Below are 25,582 nucleotides of genomic sequence, written 5' to 3' on the forward strand. Positions count from 1 at the left end.
GCCGCATCAGCCACGCTTCTCTATCTGTTGGCGAGGTGTGTGTGTATGTGTGAGTCTGATATGGAGAGCTGTTTTTAGGAATACCAAACAAAGACGAAGAGGGAGGCTGGATCCAGGCTGCATCCGTCTCGGGACCATAGAGGCACCCAGCGGTAGCCTGGAGGTGGAGAAGGAAGGGGGGCGTGAAAAGAAATGTATGTAGAGCCACTAAATACATGAGCATCATATAGATACGTGGAAGCATTCCTGTAAAAACTCAAGCACATAGCAGAGATCGACCTTCAGTAATGCTGACAGTGTGAATGAAGGGAAATACAATGATGGTCACACAATGTCACCTGATGTAATTTAGCCCTTTGTCTGACTCCCAACCCCCCACCTCCTCTCGCTCTTTCTGTTTCTTTGGCTCACCTTTCTTCAGGCTGGTGAAGGGCAGCGTGTACTGGCCCACAAAATCACTGCTGAGGAGGCCCGTCTGATCTCGGACACAGAAGCGGATGAGGCAGAGCTCGGGGACGCTGATGGCAAAGTTCATGTCAGCATCCCAGTGAGGACTAAGAGCTGTAATGGTAATTAGAATGAACCAGTTCATTAGAATCAATTAGCATCAACATGTTTAGTTAAAGCTGCTATAATCAATATTTTGAAAGGAACAGTATTTAGCGCCTTTCACTCTTCATAATGGTTTTATGGACCCCGACTTTGCTGCTTTCATGGTGTTGTTTTTAGCCACTGCAGGCAGCTATTTTCAGCAAAACAGCTCTAAATATCCACTGTAAATAATAACAAGCGATCATAAGTGCTATATCGTAGACAACTGGACTTGCTTGCGTTTCTTGAAGACGTTTCGCCTCTCATTCAAGAAGCCTCTTAAACAATGTCCACGTCTTGGCCAGAGAAGAAAGATGCTTTGAAAGAGATGTGAAAGAATCCATCTATATCAAACTGGAACGACCATCGTTAAACAGAGGACACAAGTTATCACCCACCTACAGTGCTGTCTTACTATCCCTCCCAGACGACCTCACATCCATTCACACCCGAACCAATCTAACCCTAATGACACACATGATGGCCAGGTGAGTCAACGACTCACATGTGACCTTAATGACTCTGACACTGAGAGCTCACATGTGACCTCAATGACTCTGTAAAGGTTCACACCCACACAGGGTTTAAAGCCTGTGACTCCACACCAGTAGGTTAGAACTGAAGAAGCCTCTTGGATGAGAGGAGAAACGTCTTCAAGATACTCAAGCAAGTCCAGTTGCCTACAATATAGCACTTATGATCATCATGACCTGGATGACTGATTCACTGACAAATTCAGGTACATCCCTAGCAAATAGGCAACTGTTTGTCATCAAGTTCACCATATTGTCTTATAGCTCCTACACACTTTACAACATTCAAAGTCTCTAGATTGCAATGCTGATCACATTACATGACTATAATAAAAATTGGACTCTCTTGAAGTTGTGATTTGCACATTACACGAGTGATCAGCAACATGGGGTCACATATTACAAGACATTTCATGAGGAGGAATCGCTGACAAGACTGTCTGGTCTCCAAACTAAGTTTAAAGACAAACAAGAAGTGATACGGGTAACAATGCAAGACATCATGTGAAAATGGATATCCACAAGAAGTTAATGATCCAAGCTGTTTGTGTGCTGATTTGCTGCAAAATAAAATAAGGAATAAACTGTGAAACTACGCAGCACTGACCAAATATAAAATTGTGTTACTTGCCTATTTCTTGTCTCAGAGGTTTTCAGAAACATATTTTAGTATACTGTTTAGCCGTAAAATGAGAATGGCTGAATCCAAATATCCGGACGTCACCGCACTTGAAGACTTGTGGACTTTGTGGTTATGCTTCAAGCAGAGTTTCTGCAGACTTAAGCAGACTTCACTGATTCATTGCAATATGGACGTGATGTTCTAGTTTTTTTCAATTGCAGACTAAAAAACAAAACTTATGATTGTGTAAAATAGTTATTGATAGTTTGACCTTTGAAATGCTGCTTGAATTGTGTAGGCCAGAAATAATATTCAAACACATCATGATATATAGACATAGCCTGTGTAGAAGTATAGGCTGTAGAGGGAATGAAAATGCATTTTTATCATTGCAGCCCAACAGGCTGCACAGTGTAATACGTTAGAAAATTGCCTGAAAATGGCAGAGGAAGGTCATCTAATATAAGCAATACCCAATTTATTTAGTCATAGTCCTGTATTTATTCACAAACATTTCTGTTTTTGAATGTGCATAACCTATATGTTATATAGAGATGTATGAATACCATCTTGTGCACTCAATAAAAAAGCCTATACATGGGATTTATATCTTGTTATCTGCCGGACAGATGAGCAGACAGAATATGACAGCAGCAGTCACCTGCAGTTGCTGCTTCAACGTTGCCATGGCAACGAGTGAAACAGACTTGAGGCCTGTCTATCAGCGTCTTGCAGTAACTGTCCCTGCAGACCTCATGTGATGATAGTGAATACGTCACAGTACGTACAACTAAAATCCGCGAAGGCTCAGTCCACAAATCCAGACAGTGGATATTTGAATTCAGCCTTTGTGACTTTGTGGCTGACATGTTGCCACAGTCATGCCAAAACAAAACGCCGCCCACCAGCCGGAGCAAACTTTCCCATTTCACAGTTAAACAGTACACCAAAATGTGTTTCTGAAAACTTTTGAGCTGAGAAAGAGGCAATGCCGTTACAGAATCTTGATTCATATTTGATCAGTGCTGCCTGATTTGACAGTTTGACAGCAGTTCACGTGCAGTGATTCACATGATTGACAGATGCGTTAGAGACTCCTCGGCTCTGATTGGTTGTTGTCATTCACATGCAGTAAGGCTATTAAAAGCAATTCAAGGTGGCAGAAGAATATGATTCATCTCACAGATGATCTGTCTCATTCAGTGCTGAGTGAATATAGTGACAGTTTCAGCAAATATGACAAATGTTATTTTTATGTATTGTTAAGCTGTCCCTTTAAACTATCACAGTCTTAGCTTTTGTTTAGTCGCAGTGCTCTGAAGTAAAGGGACCTTCACGGCAGAGGACATACAGGAGTTACTGTCACCAGAGACCAACAGAGAGAAAAACATATTCAGGCCACAGCCATGCTCGCAGCTATGTAAGGCTGTACTTGGTGTTTTGAGCCACATGCTAACATGCTCACAATGATGCTAACAAGCCAAGTATAATGTTTAGTATGTTTTCCAACTTAGCATGTTAGCATGAGTCTGATAGTAATGTCATAAGTTTTGCAGGTAGAATTCAGACCTGCTGGTGGCACCAGAGTAAAGGTCAGCAAATCTACAAAGTTATTACAATTCATCCTGCGGTAGGACTGAGACAAATCGGTATGGACTAAAGAGGTGAGCTGACCGACAGCTGACATTGCCATCCATAGAATAGATAAATGATTATCAGACCCACAACAGCATCCCGATCATGATGACGATACATGCCAAGTGTTATTTGGATGCAATCTCAGCGAGAGCACACGTAGGTAACTAATGAGTCATCCGTGCCGCAGCTCTCAATTCATTTCTGATTCCAAACAATTTTCTCAAGTTCCTCTGTTACATCCAATATTTCATCTGAGTCCAGATTAATTTGTATTCACAAGTGACCTTATCTGTTTCATAGTGTGAAATGATTTTATGATTTATGCCCATGCATAAGTGCTCTGCACCCTCTAGGACTTTTACTATCTCTCCCACCCTCTCCCTCCTCTCCCTCTTTGTCTCATCTCCGCAGCGGCAGCAATACAGTGTTGAATCCCATCAATGTTGCGTCTTGATATTAAGTTGATTTTCATGGTGCCATGTTTTAAAAAGCTCCGAGCCAAATGCGACATACTGTATGTTCTGTGGTGAACACCAGCTGGAATGAAGTCTGTCAAAAACCTCGACAGCTGTGGGATTAACTTCCACACTTGAAACTCTGTTGACAGTTTCAGGCAGTGAATGTAAGCGCCAAACTGTCATCTTCGCATTTATCATTATATACAATAATAAACTCGCCCTAGTCATTGTTAATGTTGGAGATATGGCATCGTGATACTTCTGAGCACAAAAAAAAATCAGTGTATATATGAGGATCCAACTGATGCCTTAAATCGCTGTAGCACTTCATCCTGTATGCAGTGACTGTCAGCTCCGTGTTTCCAGTCATCACAGTAGTGCATGACAGACTTCCCTTCAAAGGAAATCCACTTCTACATTTTGAAGAAACTCATCAGCACATTTCTGCTCAGAAGCCCAACAGCAGCTTACTGGGAAATAGATTTAAAGGGAAGAAAAAAAAAACTAACAGAAACCACGAAATACTGCTGTCATAGAAATCCAGTTTTGGTTTCCATGTTTTCACTTGAAGGCTTACATTGCTCCACAGTATGGAGGTACAAGGCATGTTCTCAGATGTGGGCGATTTTTTTTTTTTTAGCCGTGCTTGCTGCATAGTTGTCAGGATGTCTGTCACTCAATAGTATAGTCCAATAGTTTGGATGGATAGATTGCCACGAAATTTGGTTTAGGGGTTTGTGGTGTCTGGAGGATTATTCCTACTGATTTTGGAACTTCCCTGACTTTTCCTCAAGCACCACCATTAGGGTTGATGTTTGTGGTTTTAAGTAAAATGTACCAACAACTTTTGAATGGATTACCATGACATTTAGTACAGGGTGAGGGTTTCTGGTGCAACTTTACCTTCTTCCAAGGTGCATAGAGAAAGGAGATAAATCAAGAGCGTTCATTTATATGTGTGTTTGAAATGTGTAATAGAAGTTATTGCTCTGATGTCGCGTGGGATCTCATTCCAGATCTTTAGTGTGGCTAAATTATCTCTGACCATAAATGTTTTTGTAAGGTTGTACAGGAATAAGTTCAGCAGTAGTAGAGAGGTAGAGCAGTAAGTTTAGGGTTGGAGTTGTTGTTTATGATCTGAAAATAAAATTTAATGGCTGCATTATTTGTGTAGTTTTAGAAGTCAAACACTGTCTGATGGAGGGACCTACCTGCAACCACTGATATAAATCCCATATCCCATTTTACTCACTCCACTTCAGTCCGCTACTCTGCATTGTCTATGTTGCTGCCTACGTATTGTGGTTTTGCCTCTGTTGCTTGTTTCTGTTTTTGTTCTGTGTTGTAATGTGATTTTGTTGCGTAACAGGAAACGTCTGAAAACCAGTTTTTAACTGAGTCAGGCCAGTTTGAACTGCAACACACAATGTTACTTTTAATTCCTTTCCTGTATAAATAAATAAATGAAATGAAATGAAAATGAAACTCCAGCAATACTTGTAGGCTGTGAATGACCCTAATGACGTCCACAAGCCAAAATGCATTGGTCTTGCAATAAAGTTGTTCTAAATACTACAAATGTTGCTGGAGTTTTGACACCAGGAAATTTAGTACAAGCATTCACTTCCCCCTCAAGAGGAGTTGTCACTGCTTTTCATCTTATGCTGTTATCTGGTTACAATTTAAATTTGTCCAGTACTTTGGTTTATGACCTGCAAAACTAATAACATTTCTTTTGTAGTTTTTGTTTACGACTAATTACATAGTTACCGTTAGCATGATAAAATGCTAAACTAAGATAGTAAACATGAGACCTGCTCAACATTAACATGTGAGCATCGTCATTGTGAGCATGTTAGGAGGATTTATGCTGCGTTCACATGGAGTTAGGCAGACGGTACACGCCAGACAGACAACACCCTCTGAATGGCACGGGAAAAAGGAACAGTCCAACAAAATGAATCGGTGGTAAATGAAACATGCATGATGATATGTTGCAACTGCGATGTCGTAGTGTTTACAAAGAATGGTATATTAAATTTTTTAAAATAGTGTTTATTATTTTAGGTGATTTTTCTAGTTATATCCAGTAATTATCAAGATTGCTTGTGTTTTCGCCTTGTATGAAGGAGCTACGTAACATCTGGTTGTAAATTCTGACAACAAAAAGTTAGATTTTAACTTTGATTAGCAATGTCGTCTACCGTTACTGTTGCCTGTATTCTCTGCCGGCCTCACCTAACTTACTGTTCTGCTCTCCTCCAATAAAATGATACCCAGTTTGCCATCTACCATCTTTGATTCCATGTGAGCGCAGCATTAGGGGTATCTATTGGCAGAAATGGAATATAATATTCATAACTATGTTTTCTCCAGTGTATACTTACCTGAAAATAAGAACTGTTGTGTTATTGTTACCTTGAAATGAGCCGTTTATATCTACATACGGAGCAGGTCACCTTCCACAGAGCCTGCCATGTTGTTTCTACAGTAGGCTGGAGCGGACAAACCAAACACTTGCTCTAGATTGGGCCATTCACACTAGTCAAACTCCTACACGCTTGACGCACAGGAGAAGTTTCAGTTGGTTGCAATTTGAGACCTCACCACTAGATGCCACTAAATCCTGTACACTAGACCTTTAAAACACTGCTGTGTCAAAGTATAGCCTCACAGAGCTGGAAGCATGGCTGTAGCAGTTGCCACAACAGCGGCATTTTTTATGCAAAGAACTGTCAAAGTCACAATGTCCAAATTCCAAAAACTAATATGACCCACAGGCCCTCAAAACTCATTTGAGCGTCTGATAATATCGCAGACATGAATCTCTTTCATCATTCCTAATTTCTAAAATAGAATTAAAAGTGAAACACTGCTGACAAAATACATCTTGCACTGATAAAAGTGAAGCCACGTCTGACAGCGTAGAGCTGAGCCAGTCGAGCTGTGTCTGTGAGATGTCCCACATACAGTTTGTCGTGCAGTACTTACAGTTGTTTTTGACAGTATGTGTGTTTTTTCTGCGGGAGTCGGATGCAGTCCCATGAATCTCCACCCTGACAAAGGGGTCCAGAGCTTTGCCGCTCCTGGGGATGGGTAGGTTGGACCCACTGATCACCTGTAGAAAGACACGTAGAGATGCAGTGTGCTTGGTTACATAGGGGGTGTATGAGAATGTAATTGATACCAGGGATAAACAGTAAACATAAAAGAGAAGTGAAGAGAAAACAGGAGAGCCAGTAAGCAGAAAGAAAAGAAGTGAGTGGGAGAGGGCTGTAATTACACTAGTCTGGAGAGAGGCAGGCTTATCTGCAGTCCTCTCACACTGAGCCTTCCCTTCCCGGCTCTGATCAAAGACAAACCTGCATGTACTTATCACGACATGCCCCGCTTGGCACTGATGGAGCTTTACAGTGTCCGGCCCAAAATCACAGTCCTTTTCCTCTCCTAAAGTCACGCTACAAAACGCCCTGCATTATGCTCATTCACAGTTACAGTGGTAACTTGTGAGTGTATAGATAACAGTGTGGACTTATCATTTCATTAAGATTTTCTATTTTAAAACGGACCATTGTTTGCACTATTTTTGACAGATTTATGCTAAAGAGACTCAAGAGAACTCAAGGGGAAATACTGTCTTCCTGAGCAGATGAATTCCTTTCTGTTTAAAGACTGAAAACTCAACCCTACCTACGTTACAACGCTGAATTCTTCTCGTGACTCTGATTTCCACTGAGTTGAGAGCTGAGTCAAGATTGCAGAATTTTTCCCTGAAGTGAGAAAATAATACAGAACGATGATTTGAATAAATATAAAGGTAGGGTTTCTCCCAGGGCATCCAGAAACGGAGCATACCACATTTATATTTCATGCACTGTGCTCGGAAGGTGTACAGTGTGTGTGCATGCGTGCGTGTGTATTCCTTTAGAAGACAATGTCTGATGTGCTTCTGTTTGACTTGTGAGAGTCTGTGCATCCCCGTGAACTGTTGTCTGATGAAGGAAATAAATCTTGCATTAGCAAGAATTATAGTAGATGCAATGTTTGATAGGACTTTAAAACAACAGATTTAACAGGTGACTCAGGTCAACCCAGTCACCAGAATAAATATTGGCGCTGTACATTTCTGCAAACCATGGATATGTAACAATTGTGTGTTGTTAACTAATGGATATGTGGAAACTTAAGATTTCAGGCACAGAAACCTGGTTATAATAAGAAAAAGATCATGTTTTGGCTTAAAATACCTGGTTTTGGTGGCACAATTTTGTCTGAAAACGCATAGATGTCTCGGAAAAACTCAGACTCTCTGATAAAAACAGCGGCTTTTCATAGCACTGTCCCAGCAGGAAATGCATAAGTATCTCGGTAAAAACATCCCGTTTCCGTGGTTTAATGCCAGCAGGAAACACAGCAATCACTGTGAAAAAACAACCACCTTTTGTGGCACTATCCTGGCAGAAAAGGCAGCGATATCTCTATCTAACAATATCTCGATAACAAAACACCTATCCCAGCAGAAAGAGCAACGACGTCTCAGTTAAAAACAGCTGCTTTTTGTAACACTGTCCCAGCAAGAAATGCATCAATATCTTGGTAAAAAAAACAAAACATCCCCCTTTCCATGGCTTTATGCCAGCAGGAAACGCAGCGATCACGGTTAAAAAAACAACCACTTTTTGTAGCAATGATGCAGGAAACACAGCGACATCTCAGTGAAATACAACTGCTTTTTGTGGCCCTATGCCAGGCAGGAAACACAGTGATGTCTAGGTAAAAAAAACAACCACTTTTCATAGCAATGTCCCAGCAGGAAATGCAATGATATCTCAGTAAAATACAGCTGCTCCTTGTGGCTCTATGCCAGTCAGGAAACGCAGTGATGTCAAATGCAGTGTGGTCAAATCCTGGCAGAAAATGCAACAGTCCCTCTGTATTAAAGCAACTGCTTTTTGTGGCCCTATCACAGCAGGAAAGGTAGTAACAGGTTGCTTAAAAACACTTATGCTTGGTGATTACATCCTTTGAAAACTGTTGTCACCCCAATACTGGTTTAGCGAGATCAGCTAAGGAAATAGTCCAAGATCTAAGACTGGCTTCAGCTGAAAAACATACACACACTGACTGATTTGCAGTAAGTTTAAAGATCAGTTACTGTAATTTGGGTGAACCGACCCTTTAAGAGGAATTCTATTATGATTCATAGCTGTTCATAAGACTGATTCCTGCAGAGTAACTATGATGTTCCCCCGTCTACCAACTCCTCTGCAGTACGTCTGTAGGAGTCCCATGTGACCCCAGGCAATTCCACATATTGTCTTTGCAATATAAAGCCTCAGATATCTCTGAGCGCCACCATTATGTTCTACATAAGAGCAAACTGTTGTATCTCTGTAATTGGACTTAGAAGAGTTAGTGTGTGACAGTCGTCCTGATGGCACACTAAAGAGATGTGACTGTTACAGCTTCATTCATCCTTTGTCAAGTGAATTAGATACAGCACAAGCACTGCTAATACTGTCCCCCTGACATGCTTAAAATAATGGAAAAGGGATGATTTATTAATTGGACCCCAGGTCTAATTGCATTAGATCAGTCCTCTCTCTCCTTTCCCTTTACTTTCAGAGACAGATAATCTCATTAAACGAAGACACTCTCAGGGAAGATTTACATCATTGTTGGTCCGCAGCATCCGGCAGGAAAGCATTTATCTGGAGGCTGAGAGTAAGATGAGCTCCGCTACACAATCTCTACATCGTGAGGCATAGACAAACACACACATGCACATAAAGCACACACACACACACACACACACACACACACACAGTCCTGTAACATTACACCTTAATCCATAAATCCACCCCGAGTGGATTATTCAGCGTTCAGTGCTCCGTAGCTGTACCTTGAGCAGCAGGTGGGTGGGTTTGAGGCCGTGCTGGCTGCAGCCGGGATCAAAGCTCCTCTGACTGGACAAGAGCACCGCCGGCTTCAGGACGTATCCACAGCCCCCGTTGTCCTGGAAACGGCCATCATTAAGGTCCATAGCCAAGCCCTGGGACTGGAAATTGAGAGCCACTGCAAAAAAAAAAAAACCCACGGGACAATGTTTCTAACAATGAAATTGAGGAGCTACAAAAAAATTACAGGAACAAAACTGAGAACGCCTAAAGCATGTTAAAATAAGACGAGCAGCATGAGATGATCTCCTTCATACCTTCTGTTTTCTAAGGCTCCTTTTCATTCTGCAGGAGGGAGCTAAATTATACAGTGACTTGAAATGTTTCCCCAACAATAGGGTACATTGCATCAGGGACACATTCAAAATCACCAACTGTGCAATAAGCGCATCAGTAGAGGGCTTTCTGCAGTGCAAAGCTCTGTGATGGCATGTGTGTGTCATACACCATGTCACATTTCAGATGTGTCAATAGGTTGCCAGATACAGAAAGCAGCAGAGAGGTTTGAGCTGTGTCTCTGTTGGGTTTGATTGTTAACACTGCAATGCATCCTCTGCATCTTTTTCTATGTGTATGTCACAGGGTCTCAGTGAATGTTCTGCTCATCTAACTGTAATTGATCCATCCAAGCTGCTGCTTTGTACTGCAGTCCCCTGCAACTGCGAGAAGTGCCGATCACCATCTGCACTGTAGACAGTCTGCTCGGCAGTCAGCGGGGCTTCATGTCAGCATCAGTGGCTGGCTAACTGAGCGATGGGGACAGGTGAGGAGGACGTGTAAAGACAGGGGAAGTGACAGGCGTGCTGGCCAAGAGGGTGCCAGACAGATCAGGGTTGCAACTTTAAGTTCATGGGTATTAATGCATTGCCTGAAGGTGTGAGGATGAAAAGTTTCTGAATGATTTTTTTAAGTATAGTCACTCTCAGGAGCACAGGTATGTGACATGGAGTCAAGCCCAATGCTCATGCTTGACTCCAAAGAAATGATAACAGGGAGAAAAAACTATGCTGTGACCCAGACAGAGCTGTAATTTAAAGAGAGGAAAAAAACATTTAGAGGCGAGGCAAATCAATTTAGAAAAAAGTGTGATAAGGGCCAGGAGAGAAGTTGCTCCGGGGAAAACACAGATGAGGTGGTCAGGCTGTGGACTGGAATAAAATGTTCTTTTCACTGCTAATCGACAGGACACTTGGCCAGGTTGTTCCCTTTGAAGTTTGACAATCTGAGTTTCCCGACTGCGTTTCTCACCGTTTCAAAAGCTTGTCACGGATTGCGGCGGTTGTTCAGTGTGTCTTGAGAACTTTTTGATTTTGGATGAAACTGCTGACACAAAGGAATCAAAGAAATCCTCTTTTCAGGTCTTTTTTTGAATCTGTACTTTCAGGGTTTTAATCTCAACCAAAATAGAAACATACTTGGAAACAAGGTACTAATAGCATCAGGGAAATTTTATTACACCTATTTTTTATTAAATCTTTTTTATTTTCCATTTAAATATAAATAAATGTCTTATAATTGAATCAGTTTGTTGATGGTTTAATTTATTTACATTTTAAAATGAAAATCTAGTATTAGATTGGTCCAAATAAAAGAAAGCTTTAGAAACATTTCTATTACTCCATAGCTGCATATTAGATAACACTGCATGTACTGTATGTGTAAACCCTATCGATTCACATTAAAGTCCAGGGAAAGCAAAATCAGAGATTTCTTTCTAAACACATGAAACAATTTAGAACATACAACTGGTTGCACAAAACTAGCTGAGGGACTTGCACAGTTGCACAGAATCCCTTAAAAGGTTTCATTTGTTAAGGAAAAACTCATTTACGGTAAAAAAAAAAGTTTCCATGGAGATTGTTTGTTTGCTTGGACTCACGCTTGTGATGCCTGTTTATATTGCATAAAGCTAGCTTATTGTTAGATGGTGAAAAAAATGTCAGAAGAAAAGGAGACAAGAAAACAATGTTGATCAGAGGAGGAAAAGATTAAACAATGCAATCATAGAAAGCAAATCCTACAGTAATCCTAAGTAACTGTGATCCCCAAATACCAAAAAACAGAAAATGATTGCAGTTAAGTCAGTCAAATCTATAGTGTAAAATATAAAGCGTATCCATTGGGTACGCCATACCCCATAAACATGGTCATGTTGCAGTTAAGATAGAGTCGGAGGTACCTTAAGTTTTTCACCTTAAGTATAAGACCAAGACAAGGAGAAAACCATGAATACCAAAATGAACATTTTAATGAAACCTTAAGGAGAAGACTTAAGGGTGTGTTGTGCAACCAGTTTTATTTTGAGGGAAACCTTAACTTGGACTTTAAGGAAGGATTATACTTCTGGAGGAATACAATCATTCAAAGCACAAACTACACAGTAAAATTCAGTCAAATCAATAGTGTAAAATCAAAAGCTTTCTCCTGGTCGCAGAGCAGTTTTTCTTCGGGTGTGTTAGTTTTTTTTTTTTTCATTTATCACCGTAATCCGAGTCATGTTGCAGTTAAGATAGAGTCAGAAGTACTGTAAGTTTTTATTTTATTTTTTTATACCTTGCTTTGGTTGTAGAGTTCTTTAGTGCTACAGTCTAGGAAATCTTATAGTATACGACCAAAACCAGGAGAAAACCATAAATACTTAAGTGAACATTTTAAGGAAACCTTAAGGAGAAGACTTAAGGGTGTTTTGTGCAACCAGTTTTATTTTGAGGAAAACCTTAACTAGGACTTGAAGGAAAGTCTTAACTTAGGGTGTTTTGTGCAGCTGGCCTGCAACTGGATTTTTTGGGCTGGACATCATGTCTCGATGATGTACTGGAGCCATCTTTAACATAACCCATCCCCCACTATATAAAAACTAACATTAGAGCACAGAGCATCAGTGTCGTTCAGAGTTTGCTACGTTCAACAAGCTCTCTTAGCTCTTTCAGTCTAATCAATACATGAATTATAAACTTTATTAAATGCCATCACTAACATACCTTTCAGTCTTTCAGCCTGAATCAGCTACCTGGCCCCCACTGGCAGGTCGTGCTCACTGCTGTGGGTGTGTGCTTTGTGAAAACGTTAGCTGCTGTTAGCTGCTAATGAGAGTCTATGGCTTCACAGCATCTTGTTCTTCAGTTCAGCTCCTTCAGCTGACACACCTCCAGTGTCTCAGAGCAGAGAATACTGCTTATTTTTCACAATTTTGAAACCTTGGCAATTCAAATTTGACTCAACACACTTCTCTGTGATGTGACAAACTTAGAGGGCATGTTTGTTTTTGCTTTACCCGCACTTCAATCCTCAGTTCAACAACAGATGTGAAAATCAGCGTTGTTTGCCAAGTTATAAAATTAATTTCAGCTTCCTGAGCCTAAATAAATGCGTGTGTGTACATGAATGTTTGCTTATGTATGAACTTCTACTGCATTCTCTATGTTTGCACGCAGGCAGGCGTATACTCGCCCTGTCCGACTCACCGAGCTGTGAGCCCACGTTCCAAAACTCCTGAGGGTTGTAGTTGGAGGAAGACGTCCTGGAGCCTGCGGGGTAAATCCTACTGAGGAACTTCTGGTTGTGCTGAACAAAGTCTGCACCTGAGAGAGAAGACGCACAACACTCACAGGTCAAACATCTTGTCTGACACACACAATAATGGGAAAGTCCATTGATTCAGAGTTCACAGATGTCATTGCTATGATCTTGTACATTTTAGTCTGACTATCTGACTCCAGGAAAAGCATTTAGGTTTATCTACAGGGACACTTTTTAACAATATCAGCTACAAAAATTTTATTTTTCCAAAAGTTTTTAGTATTACAGACGTGATTCTTGGCTCTCTGTTTCATTAAAGTTGCCTTCATTCAAAATATTTACTGAAATAAGATCCTATAAGTGAGAAACACAGTAATTGAATTGTTACTTTGGCTTTGTGTCAAATGGAAATTTTTAGATATCAGGTTTTGAAGCCTGCATAATTACCTTCATTCTGGAATCACTAAAAAAAAAAGGCTCACAGTTTTAGTCTGTGTGTGATCGTACCATAGCTGTGTAGTTTCCCTGCAGGGCTCGAGGATGACAAGAGACTACACGATTTTTACAGCTCCAGCACAGTCGAGACTGCTCGTGGTCCCTGCCAGCCAAGCCAACCAGCTCATAATGTAGCTGTGTGTCTGGGAAGTGTCACTCCTCCTCGGCAGGAGCAGATTTCATTTCTCTGCATCACTCTGTTTCTACAATATACTGCCCCACAGCAGAGCGATGACAGTTTTAACTGATTATCAGTTGATTCGAACCTCTGTGGGCTCTTTCCACTTCCCCAACAGTGAGAGTATGAGGCACATTTTCTGGGCTTGTGCTGTTGTGCTTTATTCCCTATAAAGTACTCCCCTACGTCGTATATGTCATGTTCAATATGCTTTCGCTATTATGGAGGTTTATGGCGCCAGACGTAATTGCATTTCTTGTCCAAAGAGGACCTACAGAGACTTCTCCTTTGAGCTCAGAGTGACTATAAATCAAGTGAATCTGCTGGGCTCATCAGAATTAGATTTTTTAATATTTGCAATTAATTATACTCGTACTTTACGGCTTCAGAATCAGGCTGTCCTCCTCTCTCCCCATAAGTTTCGGCTCCATTAATAAGATTTTACCTGAGGCTTTGGCGAGCTTGCGAGCTTTCTTCTCTGCCATTGATGTGTTCTCACAGTGGTTCTGATTGTCCCTGGAGTGACTGAAGCTGATGAACTTGACGGACCTGGTGTATATGACCAGGTCAGATAAGGCCTCTGCCACCGCCACCTTCTTCTTCTACTCATCATGTAGAGAGTAAGACAAACCAATGACAGCATTCACAAAACTGCAGCAAATGGTGTTGAAATTACAAAGAATACAAGACAAAAGCTTTACCTTGTGTCATATTATTGGTTGCAGTGAATATCCAACTATATCTGTACAACAAACAGTCTGTATCCGTCTCTATTTTCAGGATATCTGTTCTTTAATCTCACTTACTTTCATCTTTGGCCCTGCCTTTCTTGGAGACCAGAACTTTGCTCTGGTTTGTTCATCCTCGTCCTCCTCATCCTCCTCCTCATCCTCGCCCTCATCTACACTCTCCTCCGTCTCTGTCCCTGCTGCGCCCTCCGTCTTAATGTCAGGCTTTAGCTTTTTATTCTTGATGAGGATCTTATACTTCAGGTCCTGACATCCCCATAGATAAACATGCAGAATGAATTCACATATGAATAAATGCAAAGGTACCTTTATCGTCATGGGCACTGACATTCACCTCGCACTTATGAAACCATCGCACGGCTGCATCAGTCAAACAAACTTGTCCCCGTTCCTTCGTCCTCAGACTCAGGAAACAAACATCAAAACGTTTGCTTTGCACCAACCACCCCCTCTCTGATTTGTCAAAAAGATGCTATTCTTCAAAGAGTCACTCAGTAGCCACATCCACATCAGTGCGCACACACAGCCGAGTTTGGTGGGATAAAGAAGCAGAAAGCAGCAGGTGTACTGAATCACTGAATCACACATATGCTGCTACATTTCACCGCCCTGGCTCCAAATCTGTTAGAACTCTATGGGGTTCTTTATGCAGATGAGCAGCAATATGCTAAAAGTAGAAAAAAAAGCAATACTATGGTCTGGACTTGGAAGCAGCTCTATGGTAAGCCACACGACAGGAAGTCACCCTGTCAGCCTCACTGTATGTACAGGCAAAATATGCAAAATAATTACAGATCTGCCAACATTAACAAGCTGTAAGAGTCCATATAGTACGAAAATGACATGCTTCAGAGCTTCCTTTAGCGCTGCACTCTTTCATTTCTCATCGATGGTGCACAAAATGACACAGTCTGCAGAGCATGAACAGAGGCTTTGCTTATGTTGGTGTAATTAAGGATTTCATTTTGCCCATGTTTATGGTAAAAATAGAATAAAGGAGAGTAATAACTGATTTAAAGGAACAGTGTTTAAGATTTAGTGGCTTCTAGTGGTGACGACTGCAGATTGCGATCAGCTGAACACAAGTGTAAACTCCCAGTTAGGTTTCCTGTAGTGTTCATTGTTCAGGAGGTTTATACCAGGAGCCAAATTATCCGCAGAGGTCTCTACCTCTTCAAAACAAACGGACTAGAGGATTTAAATTAGTAAGAACACTGAATAAAGCAGCTTCACCTTATAAATCAGTGTTTCTCCGATGCTGTTTAGCCTGTTGCAAAAAAACCCCCGAATAGGCCTAATGCAGTTTCAAGTTAGAAATCAGTGAGCCTGTTTATACCTGCTATTAACATGCGTTTCTGTGATCCAAATATAAGTGAACAGCCAAGACACATCACTGTTCACACCTGTGTCTATCATGCATCTCCAGTTGACCATTTGCATTCAGATTTCATTAATGCCTCATACAGCTATCACATCCGCACTTTTGCTAGCTGCTCTGTCATGCTCGCTAGTCGAGTTAGCGGTTGTGTTGGTACAGCTGGAGATATCGCTGTCAGCAGAATCCAACACGCCTCCTTCCACAGGGCAAAACGATGGATGGTCACGCAACACTTTGTCCAACTTGACATGAAATGGGTAAGATATAGAGCTTTTAGTAACCACTCCGTCCTGCACTGATGAAGTAGTCCTCTCAACATTAGTGCTTACACTCCAACTGTAAAAATGTAGTCAAATGCGTCCCAAACCACCACAGCAAGTGGTTTGAGTGATCGGATTACAATGTGTCTTGGTGGTTGTTTAGACTTGTATTTAGCGCTGTCCACTTGTGATCGTCTCACCCACAACGCATGCTAATACCAGGTCTAAACAGTCGCAACATTTCTGCAGTGCAGCTTGTTGTGGAGATGCCGCTAACATGGACTGTTTAAAAAAATAGACGTAACGTCGAAGTCCTGAGTTTGGACTTTGGTCTGTCACCATCTTAGTTTTATGGAGCCAGAAATGACCATACTTAGACGAGAGGTTGTAGTTGTGGAGAAGCGAGGGGTGAATCTGACTGTAGTGACACGTCGCACACAGCCTTGCTCAGTCACTCAAACAGCCCCGCCCTTAATAACATGTAAACTGGTGAGTTATAAAAGAACTCAGCCCCTGTGCAGTTGTAATGAATGTTAAAATTATCTTTGGTACCAGGCTGTAAACATGTTTATTTCTGCTGTAAAGTTGGGCATTTTAACATGGAGGTCTATGGGGTTGACTCTAGCCCTTTTTAAAAAGGAGTTGTGCAAATTTGCAGGAAAGCCCAATCAGTCTTCTTTCAGCATTGGCAGTATAAAAACTAAATGGGGGAGTGCAGCGAAATGCTGCCTACCTACTTTTGTTTATACAGAATGCACCTTTTTCGGGGCAATGGGGGCGTGAGCAAGTAACAAAACGTGTAGCTCAGCGTGTGACGTAAACAGTGATGTGGGAGGGAAGCCGCGGCTAGTCAGTCCTTCGGCGATTCTCTCGTAAGTCGGCCCGTTCTTCACCGTTCCCGTCATCTGACGGTTGGCCTCTCTTCATTTGCGAGGACAAGGAGGGCGCGCAATTCCTTGTCTCCTCAGTTGCTCATCTTTACTGTGGTATCTGTCAGGTTTGCGTTTCCCTCTTGCTACTAGCTGCTCGCTAATTCCTGCTATCAGCTGTTTCCTGTTTATCCACCACCAGTGGCTCGCACATGCGGCGTCATCAACAGCCCGTCCCGTGGCGGAAGGCCACCTCGGTCTGTTTAAACTAAAAGGGTTCCGCCAATATGACTACCCTAGGAGGCGAAAAATTGGGCACCTCGGATCAACTCGCCAATCCGGCTCTGTGTGTCTAAACGCTCGCAGCTCGCTGGCAAAACAGCCCAACATTCACGGAAAATCTGTCAGTGTAAAAGGGGCTTCTGTTTTGGAGCCAGCTACAAGTGGCCATTTGGTGAACTTCAGTTTTTGGAACTTAGCATTGGCTTTATTTTTCAGCCTTGGGGTTTCGTGGCTGACATGAAAAAAATAGTTCAATCTAGAGCCAGTGTTGGTTTGTCCATTCTGTAAACACTACTGTAGAAACATGGCCGCTACCTATGTAGACATAAGTCTCATTCTAAGGTAACAAAAACACAATGATTCTTATTTTCAGGTGATTATACACCAAAGAAAACATACTTATTATATTTTATTCCATGCCTGCATATCCCCTAAATCCTCCACACTGGACCTTTAAAACCTTTGATGTTGGCAGTCAGAGTGGAGTGTAAGGTAATGAACACTTCTGAGAATCTCATACTGGCTACACTTTCATAACTGGATGGTAACTTGGGTGTGAAGCTGCATGAATGTGGCACATGAACACTGTCAGTGTTGAAGTTGCTGGGGGGTTAATAGTCAAGATGAAACCATCAGTGCTGAGGCTCCTATCTGAGCCCCCGCTTCATGAGTCATAAAGATAAAGAACGATATAGGGGGAAGAAAATCTTATATGCACACTCAGGATAAAGCATAACTCGTTTCTTGCTGTAAATTCCAAAGCAGTAGAAGTCCGGAGAGACGGTGCACATTCATCCACTCTCAGAGAGGAAAAAAACCCTTCATCCTCCTCGTCATATTCAATAGACTGGAGTGACTGTGTCGGCATCTTTCAGGCCAGTCGCTCAGTCGTGGGTTTAGGCAGATGCTTTCACTGGAAAAGTCAGAACTCAAACAGGGTAATCTAAATGAGCAATCAGCTCGAGTGTCTCAGCATGCTCGAGATGGACACTTCTCAGGATCAACCACATCACTTTCGATTTTGTGAATCTCTGGGAGATTAAAGAGGCTTGCAAATGCAGACGTCCATTTACCCCCGCGTCCCAGCGGAGGAGAGAGGCACAGGGAAGCCTCAGAAAGAGACTAATGAGGCCCTCCGTGACGACCAAAAGGTCTCATTTTCTCCTTGTTTTGCCTTTCTGTGACAGGCAATGAGGATTTATACATACAAACACCATCATGCCTCTGCCTGCTCCAGCAACATTAAACACAGATTCTGCTTCGGCTTTCAGATAGTCTCTTTTTTCTGAGTCTTACATTAGGGCTTGGGAGGTCTCCAATGGTTGGGTGATCCAAGGGAGTTCTCAGCAGCTTGTCACCCAGGATGGAGATGAGGTACTGGGCCATGACCTTCTGCTGCTCCTTGGAGCAATGATTTTCCAATGACAGAATCACCGGGTAAGCAGACACCTGTCAAGACATAATCACGCTTTAGAAAAACACGACTCAAACCCTATTTCCAACAATTAGCATCAACCTGGATGCACTGCTCTCTCTGCAGGCTCTAAATTCTCCCGACACATCACAGAGAATGGCCCGAATCAAAGACAACTTGCAAGCAAAGCATTACGATCAGAGATGCTATTAATTAGAGCAAATGCAGCTAAGTAGGCACTCCTGGAGGCTACAGAGGCGGGAGCGTACACGGAGTTAGATGCCTGGGGCACCACTCCGGGAAATACACGTTACGCAACATACTATACGCTGTTACCTCGAAGGCGTGTTGCTCCACAGTGGTGATGACGTCCTTAAAGAATATCTTGGTGGTCAGGGTGTAGCCATGGTAGACTACAGGCTCCATATCTGGCCCATCCCAGCAGTCAATCTCCAGACAGCGACAGCCTTTCCTTAGAGCGCTGAGCCGCATAAACACACATAAGTGCATACATAAAGTACAGAGAGACACATACACACACACTATGAGCTGTGGTAAGGCTATGATAAGCACTTATAATATGCTGCCTGAGAAATTAGGGGTGAAGCGTAGAGGCACAAGCTGAGCTATTTTCTTTGCACACACAAGTTCAAGCCATCATAACCGCTCACATACCTCTGATAAATTACTGCATATCATGTATAATGTATATAATACATGTGAATAATGTATGTATGTATGTACATTCTGATGATGTATTCCAACTGCTCCTTTACCCGAGTGGATCCGATCTGATCCTCAGGGGGTTACACTTCCGTTTCTGCACTTTCTTTATATATATAAAGATGTGGTCAGGTTTATTTATTTAACAGAATGTGTCTCGGTGGTGTAGGATATTGTGTTCTGTTGGTAGAGGATGAAAATGATATCACCCTCACAGCAGGAGCAGGGCAATGATTCATTATCTTGCAATCCTGATGCAAAGTTATATCACCCTTTTACTCCACACATTTTAACACTGCAGTGGTTCTCTCCAAGTTGGTTTTCTCCATGCTTATCACACATATACTGTACATGTGTCCGCTGTAGTTGGAGTCCACGCAGCTTCTGTTTTTCTCTTTGGTTACAGAAATGTCATAATGATTGCTCCGAGTTGTGCATTGCAGAATAGCTTTGTGAAAACACTGCTATAGTGGGCAAAGTGGCATCATTTTGTAAGTCAAATTGTGATTGCCTCCCACATTTCAGAGAAAAGACCACTGGAAAATCTATAATGTCCTCTGGTAGGTTCATTTTTATCGAATTCATTTTTTTGTCATTCTGTTTTAACAGTTTTTCTGTCTTTTTTCATTTGTTTTATTCTTATTTATTTGATAATATTGACACATATTTGTTTGTACAGCTGACTGGAGAGCAACATCATGGAGAGAAAGAGATGGAATATCATGTAACAACAACATGTGGTTACTGTTTTCTTTTTGACAGAATAGATAAGAAGAATTAGAGCTAGGAAGCAATTAGCTTATTTTAGAATGAATTTTGTTTGTGAACAGTTTAAACACACAAGATACAGTGTTTTCTTTTTTGACTTTTAAGGCTCTGATCAGATAAAGTGTGTTTTAGCAGCCTGAGGTGGCTTTTTATAATTGTTTTAAATGACTGTGAAGTGTTTTGCTCACTGCTTTTGCATTGCCTTGCGTTTTTCAGCTCTATGCACCTTGTGTTTTTGCAAGAGCACCCAGAGTCAGACTCACAGAGGAAAAAGCGCCTGACGTTATTGGCATTTTTTTTCCCCATTTTCCGATCAGATGGGTTAAAAGGAGGGCCTGCTACAATGATGGTGTCAACAAGTGGTAGCAAACATAGTTGGTGTTAAGCTAACGTTAGCTCATTTTAAATCCCTCGTAGACAAGCTGCAAGACATATCTGAACAAATTGTAGCCTCAACTACTTTTAGGCTGGACGACTCACAGCAGATTGTCAAACTGTCCCTGACTCATCCTAAAATAAGCTTTAAACCGACCATCATCCAGGCGAAACTCCTGGACCAGCTGGTGATACTTATGATTTCTGCACTTTCTGAGGGTCTCATGTACCCAAATAGATCTCCATTTCCCTATGACCATTCCCCAGGTACCCTCCACCTGTCCTTTTTTAATGCAGACTTTAAAGGTCCAGTGTGTAGGATTTAGGAGGATTTATTGGCAGAAAGGGAACTTGATATAATAAGTATGTTTTCTTTAGTTTATAATCACCTGAAAATAATAATCATTGTGATTTTATTACCTTAGAATGAGCTGTTTATATCTACATAGGGAGTGGGTCCTTGTCTACAGAGTGTGGCATCATATTTCTTTTTTTGTTTTTTGGGGGGCATTTTCCCTTTATTGATTGTACAGCTTAAGATGGACAGGAAGGGTGGGAGAGAGAGGGTGATGACATGCAGCAAAAGGCAGCAGGTCGGAATCAAACCAAGGCTGCTGCAAAGGCCTCAGCCAACATGGGGTGTACGCTCTACCAGGTGAGCCAGAGGTCACCCCCACCGCCATGTTTCTACAGTCGCCCAGAACAGACAAACCAAACACTAGCTCTAAATAGGGCTATTTGTGTTTTTGCATTTGCCACTGTAGTTAGTAGCCCCTCTGTGATGAGAGCGTTGGGAAAAAAACGCTGATTTGTTTTTATTCATTTATTCATGTTTTTACCAATTTAAATCACCATGTCAATTTGTTTTAGAGAACGAGGACACGTCTGCAGATAATTTAGCTCCAAGTAAAAACCTCCTTGAACAATGAACACTGAAGTAATTCTAACCAGGAGAAGTTGCAGCTGGTTGCAATCTGCTATCCTCACTGCTAGATTTAACTAAATCCCCCTAAATCTAAAACACTGGACCTTTAAGATACAGATCTATGAGTTTATCTCACAGGAAATAGCAGTTAAGCTAAGGACTGGTGATTCAAGGATTGCTTGGCAACATTAATCTGCCTGATCAGGGCCTAAATGTTCTAATGGGTGTATCCCTTGTGTCCTCTTGTCTTTATGCTAAGCTAGGCTAACTCTCTCTCTCTTACTGTAGCTCCTTCCTTCATGCACAGACATGATAGTCGTACCTTATCACCTAACATTTTGAAAAATTACTCAACCACTGCTTTCAGGACACAACCAGACAATAATGTCACAATGTTTTCCTCCAGTGCAAACTTTGAATGTGTTATGCTGTTACTGTTCATTACATCTACAAATACACAATTAAGTTCCCATGTACGTGTTTTAAAAGCTAAAACATTTCATCTACAACAAGGTGATGAATTATAATCAGTTAATTGCATCTTAAAATGTCACCATCATTTGTCACTTCCTTGTTTCACAACATATAGGCCCCAGAGAATATTTTATTTCTTCCTCTAACAAACTACATTTGGTCATTTTCTCCTTTTCTCCCTCGACCTGTGATGTAGTGGGATTTCTAAAAGCCCACCTTCTCCTCCTGCCCCTTTGTTCTCCTCTCTATATGATTCCCTCATTATTAAAGTAAACCAAAGCTTCCAGGCTGCTGGTTCGGAGGGTTCCACTCTACCAGCTGGCCAGGGCGCTCAGCACTTTCACAGAGACCATAAATACAGCACTTCTGCTGCCATCAGCCCCTTTTGTAATCGCCTCCATTGTCCTATAAAGGGACCACAGCAATTTCAGTGTGCCTCAGCAGCACGAGTGGGTCAATGAAATGAGATAATCCTGATAACACACATGTAGGTCTGGAGGAGAGACTTTAGAGAGAAGGTAATAGAGTACTGAGAGGCGCTTTAGATCTGTATCAGAGCCAAATGGTGTTTAAATTGGTCTTATCAGTTGTTTTGTCCTGCGTTAAACAGCAGATTAGATATAAAGGATTCAGCAGATTGATGCTGGCTAATTTGCAAGTGAAATGTAACCTATGTCTGTACACTTTTATATATATATATATATAAAAGAGGTTACAGATGGAAAAACACGATTGTGACGAGTCATGTGGGGAATTTTTCTCTGACAGTGGAGGTGGTTTTCTGTAGTGCTGCGTCATGAAGAAGAACACAGGCTGTACTGTAGTCACTGTACTTTCATACCATAAATAGGCATCCAGGTGGCTCTTTCCCACCAGCTGATCTCCAGTCAGGTAGGTGTTGTGTGATGAGGAGATGAAGTAATTAGTGAGAGGCTGGTCCATGTGTTGGTACACAGACGTGTGGGCCTGGTCGAACACGCAGCAGTCTTTGGACTCCATGTACCTGAGGAATCCTTCAAATGTCATGGATCTGTTTTCTCTGGCTGGAGGAGGAGGAACAAGCAGAGTAACACTGTCAGTGACAGTCAAATCCAGCATCAGCTCCTCTGCTAAGCTCAAAAAAACTTTTAAGATTATAAAAGACAGCTACACTAGTGACCTCAAGCAAAACTTCTGTTCTCGTCCACTAATTGAAAGATCAGAGGTTTGATCTCCGGCTGCTCCAGTCCGCATGTGGAAGTATCCTTGGGCGAGATACTGAACCCCAAATTGCTCCCAATGGCTGTCCCATCAGTGTGTGTGTGTGTGTGTGTGTGTGAATGCTTACTGAGTAGCAGGTGGCACCATGCGTGGTCGCCTCAGCCACCAGTGTGCGACTGTGTGTGGTAATGGGTGAATATGCCGTACTGTAAAAATGCTTTGAGTGGTCAGAAGACTAGAGAAGCGCTATACAAGTGCAGTCCATCGACCATTTACCGCTGAAACAAATCTGGTTCTTTGATTAGAAACTCAAAGTAAACTACAACTCCGAAACTACTATACTACTGTAAGAAACATCCTATCACTAATCTGCATTCATGTGATGCTGGAATAATCGGAAAAGTGTAAGTTCCCAATGGAAAGATTCACATAAACACCCCCTCAAGTGGACATCATATTACGCAGAAACATGCTGAACAAAGTAAATGTTTGGTTAGTGTTAAGTTTTTATTACTCACCCAATGCATGTTAATTTTTGCTCACATGTACTTTGTTAGATGATATTAGGTTGTAACTGTTAGCTGCTGTCCATGTAGAGTGACCTAGATTAGTTAGAAAAGTAATTTATTAGCATTCATCTTGATAATAAAGTTAAAGGAATATTTTCGATGCCAGAAGTGACCATAGTGACTGAGGATCTCATTTATAAACATTGCATATGCACAAATCGAGGTCTAAAAAGAGGTGTACGCCACTTCCTGAAAAAGTTGTGATGTATAAAAAACAGACTTGATGGGAGAAACTTTGACTCATGCTTACGGATATTTTGGAGATAGGAAATTGGCAACGCAGATGGTGAGGTGGAGGCCTGATTGTAGAAATCGTTGCATATTTTTTGGCACACACCATTTTTGGCTTTTGTTTGTACGTACATTTTTAGTATGGATCGCAGAGTGAGGGGTGGATCTGACTGGGAAGCTGAGGACACTATCTGCAGACAGCCTGTCACTCAAAGTAGCCACAGCCTTAATTATGCATAACTTCAAGCCTGAATAAAATGTAAATGGCTGAGTTATAAAACAATTCACCAGGCGTACACTTGTCATGAAGGGAGAGATTAGCTACAGAGACTAAACTGTTTTTTTTGTACCAGGCTGTGCACATGTTTATTTCTGCTGTAAAGTTGGACATTTTAATATTCAGGTCAAAAGGGATTCAAATACAGTTTTTGGCACCTCCATGATGGCTTCATTTTTCAGCCCTGGAGGTCACTGCTTGGCCGGCTCACTGGAACTCTTGATGGAACTGAGCCATCGTTAACAAAATTTGTTTCACCTGTGTCTTCTCTGCTATGACAAGTCAAAGTGTCTGCTGTGAACAAGATGCGTTTTGCTGCCTGTGCTGCTAACGATAGGCTAAACCTGGAGGTTACACCATGTTTGCATTCAGCAGTTTAGATCAGTTCGCTTTCAGATTCTTGTTAAATTTTGGATGACTTCAGCAAGTACGGTGCAGTTTAAAAAGCATGTATTCATGTAATTTATTTGAGGTGCTAGAAAAGCTAAAAGCTGCTCCTCGAGACACTATGTTGCCCAAAGACTATACCATAAAGTGAAAAAGTGAGGTCTTCCGCTCAGCACAGACTAGTTGTTGTTTTTTGCCATTTTGCTGTTTGTAATGCTGTGAATTAGCCGGCAGTACACTGAGCCCTAGACAACATCTGGTCCACTAGTCCACTGACGTGCCTGACTCTTTCATTTTCCGTCTGTCATTTCACCCCTGTGCCTCTGGGCTTACAGCAAATCACTTTGTCAGCCTGGCACCACTGGAGCTTAAGCCTTGACTTCTGTTTTAACTAAATTAGCATCATTACGTGACAAACCCCTTAGTCCTTAAAGAGTCTAGCTTTTTTTTTTCTTTTTTTTTACCCAAGGTAATGAGCAGCAAGCAGCCTGACATGGCACACGGCTCTGCTTTCACTTACCTGTCTCCTCAATCTCATATCTATCAATCAAGCTCTCTGCTGTCTCCTCATTTGCTGCGAGCTCCATCTGCTCCTTGTGGAGGAACCTGAGGAGGGCGCAGGCAGGCAGAGTCGTCTGGCCCGAGGCGTAGCATTGGTACAGATGCTGGATTTCAGCTCTCCTGGAGGAGGGGGGCTTTCCTTTCTTCAT

General features: G+C 41.8%; 1 protein-coding gene across 1 annotated transcript; it reads right to left on the reverse strand.

Annotated features, from left to right (window-relative positions):
* Positions 1 to 27: 27 nt before the first annotated feature.
* LOC126408023 (1-phosphatidylinositol 4,5-bisphosphate phosphodiesterase zeta-1-like) lies at positions 28 to 25,582 on the reverse strand. Its single transcript, XM_050073372.1, is given in 11 exon segments — positions 28 to 157; positions 412 to 561; positions 6,834 to 6,960; positions 9,745 to 9,917; positions 13,264 to 13,380; positions 14,437 to 14,596; positions 14,798 to 14,986; positions 18,826 to 18,978; positions 19,280 to 19,424; positions 23,050 to 23,251; positions 25,393 to 25,582. Coding segments are annotated over 11 exon segments (1,689 nt in total). The 3' UTR covers positions 28 to 74.

This window comes from Epinephelus moara, chromosome 20 (genome assembly GCF_006386435.1).
Source record: "Epinephelus moara isolate mb chromosome 20, YSFRI_EMoa_1.0, whole genome shotgun sequence".
In the NCBI taxonomy this organism is placed as follows: Eukaryota; Metazoa; Chordata; class Actinopteri; order Perciformes; family Serranidae; genus Epinephelus; species Epinephelus moara.